This window comes from Pseudonaja textilis, chromosome 2, assembly GCF_049901715.1.
Source record: "Pseudonaja textilis isolate UNSWEBS1 chromosome 2, rPseTex1.2, whole genome shotgun sequence".
Classification (NCBI taxonomy): domain Eukaryota; kingdom Metazoa; phylum Chordata; class Lepidosauria; order Squamata; family Elapidae; genus Pseudonaja; species Pseudonaja textilis.
Genome location: NC_141991.1, coordinates 89,762,735 through 89,776,770, shown reverse-complemented (window position 1 = coordinate 89,776,770; position 14,036 = coordinate 89,762,735). Strand labels below are relative to the sequence as shown.

General features: G+C 33.8%; 1 protein-coding gene across 1 annotated transcript in view; it reads right to left on the bottom strand.

The window, feature by feature from the left end:
• Positions 1 to 1,169: 1,169 nt before the first annotated feature.
• The window catches only part of LCP2 (lymphocyte cytosolic protein 2), a 45,683-nt gene continuing 32,816 nt past the window's right edge, over positions 1,170 to 14,036 (bottom strand). Inside the window, exons 14-21 of the mRNA XM_087923171.1 lie at positions 10,207 to 10,241; positions 8,079 to 8,270; positions 6,812 to 6,935; positions 5,330 to 5,370; positions 4,503 to 4,624; positions 3,009 to 3,086; positions 2,572 to 2,727; positions 1,170 to 2,181 (exon numbers count right to left, since the gene is read on the bottom strand). Of these exons, the coding sequence (XP_087779297.1) occupies positions 2,059 to 2,181; positions 2,572 to 2,727; positions 3,009 to 3,086; positions 4,503 to 4,624; positions 5,330 to 5,370; positions 6,812 to 6,935; positions 8,079 to 8,270; positions 10,207 to 10,241 (871 nt within the window). The 3' untranslated portion in view covers positions 1,170 to 2,058. The remainder of the gene's footprint in view (positions 2,182 to 2,571; positions 2,728 to 3,008; positions 3,087 to 4,502; positions 4,625 to 5,329; positions 5,371 to 6,811; positions 6,936 to 8,078; positions 8,271 to 10,206; positions 10,242 to 14,036) is intronic.

The following is a 14,036-nucleotide window of genomic DNA, read 5'->3' as shown; positions in this document are numbered from 1 at the left end:
GAGAGAGATTTGTTTTTGTTTTTTTAAATACTTGAGTCCTCTGTTTAAGATAATATTTCTGTGTTGTGAAAAAGACCTACCATATATTGTCACAAAATATTTTTTTCAGAACATAAAAGCCAGGCCCATTTTCAGATTATGTAAACATGTATAGATTTCTTGCTATGTATTTGTTTATTTAGATAAATAATCTAATAAATATTCAATATTGTTTCAATAAGAATTATAAAATATTTTAATTTTTATATTCTTAATTTGGAATGTTTCATTATTAAAATGACTATATTAAATAAAATTGATGCAATTGTTGACAGGTAAATGTTTCATAATTCTTTTCCTGGGGGAAGAAAAAAGCAAACTACCAGCATATAATCAATTTCATGAAAATGTTTTCTGTTCAGGTGGAAGCGGGCTCATTCATCATTCATTTGAAACATCAGATTACTTCTTGCTTGTGACAATGTGACCAAATCACTGAGGGCTTGCACAAATGGGTCCCCTTCCCTCTTTTACTCCTCTGCTCAGAAATTTTTACTCCTTTTTTCCCCCTTCCAATCATACATAGCTTGTTATGAGGTTGATTTTAGTCATGTTTTGTTTAATATAGAAAGCTTCAGACTATGTTCATTCCATAATTAGTTTTAATCACATTTAATAGTGAATTTTTATTTCATTTACATGAATAAACTGGAGACAAATACCTCCAAACATTGTATCTTAGACAAGAGAACGTCTGTGGTTCTTTATAATTCCTTATAATTTCCTGACAGTCAATATGCTTTTGTGTGATGTTCAAATGTTCTTATTTTTTTTGGATAAGGTAAGAATATACAAGTTTTATACTGCAACAGGGAGATCAAAGATTCCACCACACTTCTACTATCATAAAAAATTAAAATCTTAATATTCTGGCCCTGTTTAAGAAGAATATAATTAATGGTTGTTGACTAACTGGTTTGTTTAAGTCACTAAAATATTTTTTCAACAAATCAACACATTCTACCCAAATGCATCATCTTTGCATTTTGTAAGATACATTATGAAATGTCCACATTAAACATTTGGTGTCATTTCAACTTCTTTAGTAGTATACAAAAATAAGAATAGTTCTTCCATTTAACTCAGGCACCAGGATATAATATCTTAATAACCAATAAATACAATCCAGACAAATTGCAATGGCAGTTTAATAAAAATATACTTTTTACCATAGTAGGTCAGATTGGCAATTAAAAGTAATGTAGATAACAATAACAACATACTGACAGAGTTGAAGTGCCCTTGAGGTCTTCTCCTCTTGCAGGAAACCCTATATGATTGGGTGTAGGGTTTCCTATCCCCAGTTTGAATGATTGGTACAGAAATTAATTTACATTTCATAGTTCCAAGAACAATAAAAAATAAACCTATTTATATTATTAGAAATCCTAATATACAATAGGTTTGTTGGAAAAATACAAATGAAGATTTCAAGAGAATCATTTCTTTAACAAATATTTAAGTAAAAATGACCACACACACACAAAAATCCTTTGACTCTTGCTGATCGCAATTAACCAGTGCCATTGTATATGAAACTCAATAAACAAACTCAAACAAAAATAAACAAACTAAGAACAAACATTCTCAGGGATGCTGGGTTTGATAACATGAAATATCTGTGAAGCTATTCTTGAATGAATCTGTTACTAAACCTTTATATGAAAAATGTATGTAGAACTATTGTTCAGAAGACTTGAAAAAAATATTCAGTAATAATAAGACATTCTACAGAGTATATTTTAATCAATAGATATCACACCTATAATTTTTTCAGTGAAAAATGAATGTGCTTAATGGCTTTCATACCAAGGAAAAGCGGGCGGGGGGGGGGGGAGATAATATAATAGCAACCTTCATAGTATAATATGAAAAAACAGATAAATTATTTCAGTTCATCCAACACAAATTGGTAACTCCTCCAATATAAATCTAGAGTTCATTCAACACAGATCAGTTACTCCTCTAACTTGAAAATACAAAGTTGAGCTTGAACTTGATCTTCATGCATTTTTACTTCTAAAAAGTTCCAGCAGCATACGTTAACAAGCATTGCTTCTTTGAACATCGGTCTTTTCCATCTATCAACAGAAGGGGCATTCGTTTGAAGTAATCAACAATATCAGTCACCGAGGTGAAGTCCTGTGTGAGTTGCAAAATACCTTTCAGTTATTTTTGTGACAGAAAAAAAAAAGTTCAAACAACTTCATTTTGCCTACTTTGTAATAAATTCATTTTATAGACTTATTTAGTTTGGGACAGATGAATGGATCTTTATTTAGTTACTAATATTTTTATAGAAATATTAGATCAGAAGATGTGGAGAGACCCGGCCCATAGAATGGCCAAGATTTGGACATGCTTGAATGGATAACTTCATTTTTATAGATTTGATTCTGCTTAATTAATATATACAGATTTTGTAGAACATCTGAGGGAGGAGCAATTTGACTGACTTTAGAAAGTCTTACATTTAATAAGCCTCCATATTTGGAAAGATTATGGATCTAAGAGAATGATGCCACAGCATACCTCGTTTCCTTTCAAGCTAGTTCCCAAGAAGTAGACCTGAGTCTCTTGTTGATAACGTATCTGGATGTTGTAAACTTTGTTGTGGTAAAGCACCATTAGAACATATGGCTGCTCAACTGATTTTTTGGAGCTGTCTCTTACTAAAAATGAACCATCCTAAAAAAGTAACATATTAAAACGTTTTTTAGAAAATATGTCATCACAACAGCTTTATAGATTAAAAATACATAAATAACTGAAATAAGTTATGATTGCATTTTTAAGCATTTACCAATTTTCTTATATACATATGTCCTAGAGTGTCTCAACCTCAACAACTTTTAACGTGTGTGGATTTCAGCTCCCAGAATACTCACCGGCAGGAAACCCACTCCCCTTAAATCTGCTGAGGTTGAAAAATACTGATCCATACAGACAATAATCATTGAAATATTTACCTGGTTTATATTTCTAAGTGCAACTTCTGCATCTGACCGCGTAATATCAGCAACATACCACTTCTGATTTTGTTGACCCTGATGATCAGTCAGCCGAATGAAAAAAAGAAATGGAAAAATGTGTTTATTATCATAAACATGGATGTGGAATTTTGAAATGTATTTAGGAAAGCATACCGATCATTTAAAGTCCCAAAAGTATTCAACTGCTGGGACCCGATTTTGCTTATGTTGCTAAATATATATGTTTAATATAAATAAGCAAATTATATTGCATCTTCTTGAAAAAGTTTTGTTTATCCTTCATGGCTTTTGGATGCCATTCTAAAATATTTTGCATCTGTATTTACTTAATGTATTTACTTAATAATACTTCTATGCAATTGTCCAAATTCTGTCTTAAGATAGAATTACCAATTTAGTATTAGGAACTTTTCACTATATCCAGAGATATTTCCTTCAACTTCTCTCCTCTCCCCGCTACATTTTTTTCTTTGCTTTCTTTCTTTATTCATGGCAGAAGCATCTCGATTAAAATAAGGCATGCTGCACAGCATAACATTTAAACTATAAAATGCAAGATTAAAACACGTACAGGTTAAACAAATCTTGCCCAGAAATTAGCAACATTAATTGCATCTCACTGCCATGAGATTCTCAGGTGTACAGTAATCAGGACACAAAGGACAGGTATACAAATTTGTTGTTGTCTGCCTGTCATCACAATCACAAAACCTCTTTGTCACATCCCTAGTCCACAATTAGACAGGATCAAGTCATTCTTAGCTGTGTTAGCTTTTCTCCTTTTCTAATACCAGTGACTCCTTGAGGTTTATCAAATATGTTAGCAAACTACTAAGTTAAAATATTATTAAAATTAACTAAAAATACTAGTTATTTTTTGATTGCTGTAATTTTATTCCAGCATGGAATTTGTTATCCCCATTGATGCTTTCCTTTCCTTATGTTTTAGTCTCTTCCCCACTCCTCTACCAATGATGGTGTCCTAATTTCATGTGTGCAGGGCATGTTAAGCAAAATGATTAGCTCAATGTGGTTTATTTTTTTCTGGAGTAAACAGCTGGCAAGAACCTATCTAGGAATCATGATAGTGAATATGTGAATGGATTGGCATGTGCCTTCAGGAGAGGGCAAGTTTTGACATGTGGTTTAAATGCGGCCCTCTTACAGATCTAGTTCCCTCCTCTGCAGGCCACAGATACTATGAAAAAGTTTCTACTTTATGCAGAGGGGATCATATGACAAGTTTCTTTACAAGTTTTCCTACAAAGCCTCTTTTTATTTTATTTAAATAGTAAAAATAGATACCTTCCTGCTGGTTTTTACTATTGACTTCAACTTGCCTTGACTTCAACTTACCTTAGCTAACATCTTATGTCCATATTGCGCTCCCTTTATTTCACATGTATCAGCTGGGTCTGAGATTCTATTGAATAAATCATTTACATGTGCCAGTATTTAACTTTTGTATACCTTATGAGTGTGTTCCATTCTTTCATTATCAGCTTTAGGAAATTCTGCATTTGGTTTATTGGGAATTGGTAATGGTGGTCTGCCATCTGCTGGGGTTTTGGAAAAGTTTCTGGACAGATTACCTTTAGAAACATTAAAGTGTTTAGAAATTAAAGATAGTCCACTGAATTCATACTGAGATATAGTTAAGGAATCTATTTTGAGTGAACCATATGTTCTTCATATTGACACCAAGATTTAGATTAAGGTTGTTTTGCTGTAGCTTAAATCTAGTATACAAACTATATCACCCAACTTTTAAACACAAATACATTTTTAGCTTACTAGAGATGGGGAAATTTCCCAAATTTTCCATTTGTAAAATCCACCACAAATATTCTCTTTCATTGTAATGTATATACATATGTTACGCCTCTATCTGGTACTCCTCTATCTTTATATATGTAAAATGTCCCCTTAATTGCTCATATATTTAATGCCCATGTTTATTGGCATGTAGAATAGCTACATATATAATTATATCACTAGTTCAAATGTAGAACAAAGGAAATAAATGAAGTTGTGCCTGATTTGCAAGTATGGGAAGCTACAAAAAAGAATAGTGAAAGTTGTTGGGTGAATGTATATTTCTGTTTTTATTTCATTAACTTATTTGTCTTATTCCTTTGTAGTAACACACAGATCACTGATGCTTTATAAATTTGCATTAATACAAATATTTTATGGTTCTCCAACTGATAAGATTTAATGAAATACTAGATTTCAGTATCTGTAGATTATCTCAAAATGCAAGCTCAACATTCATAAAATATTTCTAAAATACATACTTGGCAGAAGACGTGGTGGTAATGATGCACTTGAGGGGAAGCTATAATGAAAACAAAGACTGGTTGGTATACACAGATGAATTCTGATACAGTACCTTCTTACTCTCCAACTATATGAACAGTAGTGTTATCAAGAAGTTAAGATTTGCTGTCCCCCCCTTTTTTACAATCTTAACTATATGTAAACCAGAAATTATGTTTATTGCTATCCTTTATTCAAGAATTCTTGCAAGCAACTAATATTTACAATATTTTTATAAAAATGTAGTTTTAGAGTAATCTAAGGCAAATTATAATGCTGATAGTACCTTAAAAGCTTTAGATACATCTTGATCATGTCAGAAAGACAAGAGATGTTTTCATGGAATATACGGTATTTACCATTTCAGTTTTAAGTAATGCACATTCCTTTTATAATAACTGAAATAATTTAGAGCCTTGATTGGTAATCAGTTGGTTAAACTTTTTAAAATGTATCCAATTTCCTAAGGATCTGTGCAAAGCCAGACATAGGATAAAGCCTTTCTATTCCAACAACATTGACTGAAATGATCTCAAAAGAAGGAGAATTACCACAATGTTGTGTTCCAAATCCCAACTCCCTTAGAAAGATATCATGATTGATAGTATCAAAAGTCACTGAAAGCTCAAGAAAGACTTCTCAGTTGAAATCATCCATAAATGCAATAAATTCTGCTTCAATACTATAACTAAATTCCCAATCCAACTGAAATATGTCCAGATGTATTCTGGTTTCTCTGAAGCTGTGTTCTGATCAACTTCTGAATGACTTTCTAAAATGGGCAGCTTGAACACAGGACCAAAATTGCCCAATTTCTGGTCCAAAGGCTGGGTCCAGCATTGGTTTCTTAAGAAAAGAATGATGATGAACCACTGTTTTCTTAGGCAGAGATGGGATCACCATATTACTCGGGCAGATGGTACTCTTGATTTCCAAAATAAAGGTGTAGCCACTATTTTCAAATTGCTATTGTTCCAGAGTGAAATTTTATAGCGTGAATAAATATTAAAAGTATACTTCCATTGGACACCTTTCAATTGTGCCTTGAAGCTTTTAATACAAGAACTATAGTAGATCTATGGCTAAAACAAGCACCTCGTTCTTTCTATAAAGAACATAGAGGGAAGCTATATTTTCTTTTCCTGTTTCTATTCCATTCTTCTTCTATGTTCTTTATAGAAACAAAGACATAATTGGCAGTCTCAGACCAATGCTAAAACATTTTAATTTGCTTGTTAGTTTTATAAACAAATAATAAATTATTATAGCCTTAGCTATTGGCCTTCCATTGCAGTGGAACATCTTTAGATTAAAAATCTTAAATATATTATTATGAAAGTTTCTTCTTTCAGACTACTTAACTATTAAAATGGATAATATTATTTATATAATTAAATGATGAATAATAATTGCAGCGTAAGTTAATTGTGTACTTTGGGTTGACGGTTCATTCAACCAACCTTTCTGTGTGTAGATCAGACTTCATTTTGGGTGGTAAAGGAATTATATTAGACTTAGTGGTTCTGGAAGGAAAGGTGTTGAAGGGCTGGGGTGATGGCAGTGGAACTGGCCTTTGGAGAATATCTACAGACAAGAGCAAAAACAAACAATTGACAAAAAATATGACTGGCTGTGAAAAAGGCCAATGTCATGCTAAGGAGATTGAAAATAAAAATGCTAACACAGTAACACTCTTATCAAATCTATACTACATATTCACTTAGAATACTGCTGATGGGCCTGATAGTCTGGTAGTCATCTTTGGCTACTGAGAAGGGCAGCCAAAATTATCTGAAGGCTCAAAGACCTCCTTTGAAAGAAAAGGCTACAACATGTGCAACTTTTTAGCTTGGAAAACAGGCAGCCGAGAGGAGACATGAGTTAGGGATATAAAGTCAAACATAGTATGGAAAACATGAATAGGGAGGTTTTGCCATTACCTCAAAAGATTTGTCCAAAATCCATACAATAGAGCTTTATTGGACAAGATTTAAAACACACAAAATTAAGTTCTTCACATCATGCACAATTAACTTGAGGAATGAATAACTACAAATATAATAATCATCTTTCTTGAATGGTGTTAAAAGAAATTGGAAAAATGGTTGGATGGCAGGCTTATTAGGAGCTGTTGGTCTTAGAAGATTCAAGATTATCTCTCACTTAGGGACAGCCTGCTTCCAAATAGAGTTTGCAGGGGAGCTATGGTAAAAGTGTGGAATATATCCATCTCCTGATATTGAGCACCCTAAAGGTCTCAAGTTTACTATTGTGAAAAACAAAATGCTGAACTAAGCTGGGTTTGGACTCTTTTTACATTCTTATTAATTCATATGAGCTATATTATATGCTGTAGCAAAATAATTATGCAAAGACAGTAAATCCTATTCATGCTTTCCATATGAACATCTACTAAGACTTCTAATAAGTTGGGTCCATATTGTATGGCCAGCATTGGCTCCAAATTTTTTCATAATTTTATAGAAAATGTAGTTTGATAGCATTCTTAGCATATACTATAGCTAGCAATGTAGTAGCATAATCTTGAAAGTGATTCAGTGCAAATTGCTTATTATTTTCCATGGAATTTTTTTTTGAAACCCTTTTCTAGAACTCTTTTTTTTCCTTGAAAAAATGTTTGGTGTCATTCTTTACTGCTTTTATTTTAAACAGAAAATAGATACACTTGGGATGATAAAAATAAAGTAAACATAAAACATTACGTACTGTCAGATTCCATCTGAAAGAAATATAAATAAATCAATATTAGTATTGCCAGTTCTTTATTGATTAACTGAATTGGTTTATTCAGAATATCAACATAATCTGTACAAAATTTACAGAAATCAAAATAATGTATCATACGCATATGTATGTGCATATCCATCCATTCATACATGCATACATATGAGTGACGTACTAGGAATTATCTTAGAAGGGAAAGAAATATTTTAAAATAGTACCCTATGTTTCTTCCTCCTTCCTTTCTTTTTTTCTTCCTTCTTTCCTCCCTTCCTTTCTTCTTTCCTTTCGTCCTCCCTCCCTCCCTCTTTCAATAATTGTCATAATAACCAATTTTCCAGAATTGAGACAACATTTTAATAAGGCATCACTTTTGTAATTAAAACTACATACAGTAGTTTAATTAAACAGAGTTTTAGGTCTAGCTTTGTTTTGCTAAAGGTGATTTTTGAAATGTTTTATTTGGGGACTAAGAAAGAATGGATATTTAAGATCAAACTTCTTTTTCAAAACCTTTTGGCATCAAATTGATTGGGGCATCATAGCTTTCAAAAGGAAACTGGAGAATGAACAAACACAGTGACCCAAAGTTATTCTGCCAAGATACTATTTCTGTGGCAATATAAGGGAAGATACTTCCACACAGACGCCAGCTTTGCACCAATATGTTCTGAAGCATTTCTACACTACTTTGTTGCCCACTTCACTGGCCTCTATTGTCCCATTTAACTATCATCATTCCTTCCAACTAGCCCGGGTGGAAGTATGAAAAATGGCATCCAGACAGCCATCTGCTCCCATTCTTATTCTTCGCTTATAGTGGTGGGGGAGAAAATAATACAGGTGTCACCTATGCAAGATAGCAGCAGTCACCTAGAGGAACTTTCAGGAACTGGAAGAAAATCACCAAGGTGCTATAGAGCCTTGACTACAGTGTAGAAGGGCAATCGTGAATAGCAGGAAGATAGGAACCCCTGCCAATTGGAACCCATCTGTCTTCAAGCTCTCAGACAAACACCAGAAAGCTGTCTTTATAGAACTTCCCTTTTGTAGAGATCCAGGGAGAGGGCCTTGATACAAATACACTATTGAGAAGCTGTTGATTAAATATAAAAGGTGGAAGTGTTCCTTAAATCCTGGGATGAGAGATAGTACAGATAGTTCTCGACTTACAACAGTTCATTTAGTGTCCATTCAAAGTTACAACAACACAAAAAAATGATTTATGATTAATGAACGTTTTCAAAGTTGCAACTTTGCAGCATCCCCATGGTTATGTGTTCAGAATTCAGATACTTGGCAAGTGGTTCATACTTATGACCGTTGCAGCATCCCAGGAGTCATGTGTTGTAACCTTCTGACAAGCCAAGTCAATGGAGAAGTCAGATTCACTTAACAACCAGTTTACTAACTTATCAACTATGGTGATTCACTTAATAACTGTGGCAAGAAATGTTGTGAAGTGGGGCAAAATTCACTTAACAAATGTTTCACTTAACAACAGAAATTTTGGGCTTTATTGTGGTCATAAATTGAGGACTACCTGTATTAAGAGGAAACTCAGGAAAATTCCCCTCTGACTGAAATAGATGAAGGAGGAAAGGAGAAGCACAATCAGACTTGCAAACTGTTAAAGTATCACTCTAGCCTTCCTGGAGAATTTGTTTCCTGATCTGGTCTACTCAGTAATTGCCTTGGCTTGCAATTATATAGGCATTTTCCCCATTGTTGATGTTGATCTCAGATCAGACTAGCCCTTGCATGTGGAATGATCCTAATGTTTACACCAGCTTAGCCAAACCATTTCTATCATCTTCAAGATGGACACCTTCTTCTTCTCTCTACTGTATGCTATATTTGGCAGCATAATTTTTGGGAGGTTCTGTTTTTAAATCTTCCACTATTTGGGTAGGAAGCATGTATTAAACATATTGTTAAAAAAACCAGATTGTTAAATGTACTGCTACTAATTTATCCATTACATTAACAATATTGTAGTATATTAAGGCAGCAATAAACTAGTTCAAGGATTAGTGAGACTCAAATTAGAAAATGTAAAAAAAAGTTGTTAAATGGAGAAAATGCTACAAATGACATTTTCATATAGATATACTTACTTCTGTCTGTATTTCAAGCATCTGATTGCTCCTAGAAAACAAGTAAAATTACTAAAATTTTCTGCAAGTATTATTTAATAAAAACACTATTGATCTGTTTTTTTAAAAAAAATCAAATAAAAAAGAAATACCAAGTAATGGGTTTGCATGATCAGTAACTAAAATGCAGTTTTGATTCCAAGTAATTTGCTGTTCTAAACAAGGAAAAGTCATGTTGGGCAAAAGAGTGCCGTAGTTGCTCTTCCCTTAAGAACCTAAACAAGAAAACTGAAGTATGAAATCTTCACTTAGTACCTTTGATTATGCAACGTATTATACCAAAATCAACCAAAGCAATTATGGTTTAATATGCAGTATGAACTCGACACTGTGGTTTGCAAATGATTCTTTATAACTTAGTGATGGTAAATTAAATAGAGTATGGTGAAAGAAACCATGCTTTAATATGTCATGCAGACTCCATTTTTGCCAGTACATTAGTGTGTATAAAGTAGCTTGCCCAACATTGCAAATTAATTTTTCAATATATACAGATAGTCCTCGACTTACAACAGTTTGTTTAGTGACCATTCAAAGTTACAACAGCACTGAATAAAGTGTTGTATGACCATTTTTCTCACTTACAACCGTTACAGCGTCTCCATGCTCACATGATCAGAATTCAGATTCTTGGCAATTGATTCATATTTATGACATTTGCAGTGTCCTGGGGTCCTGTGATCACCTTTTAGGACCTTCTGACAAGCAAAGTCAATGGGGAACCTAGATTCACTTAGAAATTGTATTACTAATTTAACAACTGCAGTAACAACCATGTCAAAAGTTGTAAAATGGAGCAAAACTCAACAAATGTCTTACTTAGCAACAGAAATTTGGGGCTCAATTCTGGTCATATATTCTCAATTCTGGTAGTCTCGTCAAGAACTACCTGTGCATTGCAGGACACTTCCGGTTTGTCGGCTTTGGTGACAGCAGGGATTCGCCTTCTCTGCGATCCCTGCTGTGCTAGCCAGCCTTGGTGCCTCCGATCCTGACGGATTTGAGGCTAAGGCTGCCCTGTTGGGGCAGCTGAAGAAAGGGGGATCCGGACGGGGTGAGGGCATCACAACCCCCCAGCCGGCAATAACCCCCTTCTCTCAAGACGGTGAAGCGGCGGTCTTTATGGCCGCCATAAAGAAGCCAGCAACTGGATAAAGAATGCGCAGGAGGAAGAAGGAGTTTTAAAACGAAAGTTTTTTCTTGGTCGAACTGGGACCTTAAGGACATATTTAACACCTGGGAAAGTATTGGCTTGGAAGCTATAATGTTCCCGATTGATGTTTTCAGCTGCGAAGAAAAGTGACGAAAAGGGGAAGTTACTCTCCCTCCCTTATGGAATTAACAAATGGTCAAGGGAAACCAGCCTTTTGATAGAAGGTAAAACCTAAACTCCTTTGTTATAAGTGGGAAGGGAGAGGCTTGGGAAAACAAATCGTTACTCTAAGACTTTGCTGGAGGAGATGCCTTGAAGATAAAGAGAATAGAAATTAATTCTAAGAAAGATTTAAAGCACAGATTGGACGTTTCTTTTTTCCCTAATTTGACTTCACCCTAGAAGAGAAACTGTAAAAAGAAGAAGCTTGTACTCTGCCTGGACTGTTTGATGACTGTGGGATTTTGGGACTTTTGGGAACTGTTTTAAGTTTGGAAATAATTGATTGGCTTAATAATAATAAGAGGATACAGAAAGAGAAGAAGAAGCAGTTCAAAATGGCTCTATCTCTTGATGAACTTAAAAACAATATTTAAAAATAAGGAAAGAAGGCAAAGATGTTATGGGAGAAGCCCTTTGTTTTCTAGATATGGCGCTTGTCATGTGTCAGCAAATTAAACAACAGCTGGAAGAAGCTGAGGAAGAAGAAGCCATTTTTAATGAACTAAACGGTGTGACTAAGAAAGAAAGGAGAAAGAGAGGAGCGAAAAGGAAGGACTTAAGAAATAAAAAAATGTTTATGAAAGAGAAAAAGAAGATGCAAAAACAACAGAATGCTAGAAAGCAAAAGGAAAGAGGAATGCAACAGAAAGGGGAAATCAAGAAGGCAGAGGTTTGGAGAGGAGGGGGTAAAAGTTTAGGTGGGCTAAGAAGGAAAGGAAAAGGGGGAAAAAGTTACAAAGGTATAAGACAAGATGGAGAAAAGGAATTTTTTTTAGGGATAATGGGTAATATATGGGATTTTTTTTTAAAAAAGGGGGATTCTGCAAAGTACACATGAGTATTGTAATAGTGGTATTTGTATTATAAGTAGATAATCAGAACTTTTTAAGATCTAATAAAAGACTAAAATATCAAGGTATAACTTTAAAAGGTTTAATAATGAATGATAATAAGTTTTAATAAAATACTAAAGGGAATGTTTAAAATATTAGTTTAAATATAGAGTTTAATGGATTAATGTGTTGATTGTTATGGATTTATTATTGTAGTATTGGTTTCTGAAATAGTAGAATGTACTAAGCAGAATCTGATTGGGATTTAGGCGTTATTTTAAATTTTAATTTAGGGGAATGATAGAAAGGCATCATACTTCGATTAGTGATTCCAGGGGAAACTATTCTTTTTTAAATTGGAAATGAGACAGATGTAAATGGAGAAATGGACAAAAGATATAAAAATATTTTTCTTTAAAGCAAGATTAAATTAAGATGAGGCAAAAGTGGAGAGGAGTTATATAATAGATATAGAATGGTAAATAAGATGGGTAATGGTATATAAGAAGAGCATGAATTCAATTGAAGTCCATACAAAAAGAGGTAATCTGGGGCCAAGTTACTTTCTAGAAGAAAGTTTTATGTTTTTATGTTTATGTCTTATGTGTGTGTGTTTAATTAAGAATTAAATAATAAAATCTCGGAGGAAGACTAGATGAGAATAATTATAAACAAGCCAGAGGAAAATATAAATGTGATTACTGAATAGCAGATAAATTAGAAAGGAAATATGATTGAATAATGATTAAAGAGAAACAATGTGGAATTTGGTAAAGGGAATTTACGTGTTTATATGGAAATGGGATAAATTATAAGTATGTGATATAAAGCAATATGTTACCTGCCTTGTAAAGATCTACAATGGAAAGAGGTTTTATGTTTTTAATGTTTAATGATGTTTTGTTTTGTTTGTTTGTTTGTAAAATCAATAAAACTTGTTTTTTTTTAAAAAAAGAACTACCTGTGCATTGCAGATAAATCTAAACACTCAAGGACAGGGGTGTCAAACTTGTATCCTGCAGCCTGGATATGTCACATGCAGGCCTTGCTCACCCTAGCTCCAGGAAGGGAAAACATGTCACAAAACGTCATGTGATGGCAATGTGATGTCACGAGTTTGTCACCCATGTAAAGGGAAGCACTGTTTGCAAATACTAGCCATAGAACCTTTGCCCTGTCTCTGTCTGTTCCTCTCTAAACTCAGAGTTTTTCAGTGTATAAGAGTTCATGAATTGGAATAGACATGGTAACAGGTCAGCCAATGGGGACTGTTTGGTGACACAGACAGTTCAGAGCCTGGGCATGGCTTAGCTTGACTGATTTGTATATAAGAGTTGCTTTGTCCTTGCAATATTGCCTCTGTAATATAGTGTTTGCGTTTCTGTGCTTCACTTCTAGTGGTTCTGATTGCTTCTGCTTCTTGTCCTTGTACTTGCTACCACATTGAAAGAGCCGCATGGATATTGTATATATGCATCATGTTTTATATTATCATATATAAACAAGTTTCTTCTATAAATGAACCCTGCTGAATTATTACTTGTGTGCTGGTTGGATTGCTGCAAACTCTGACAGAGCT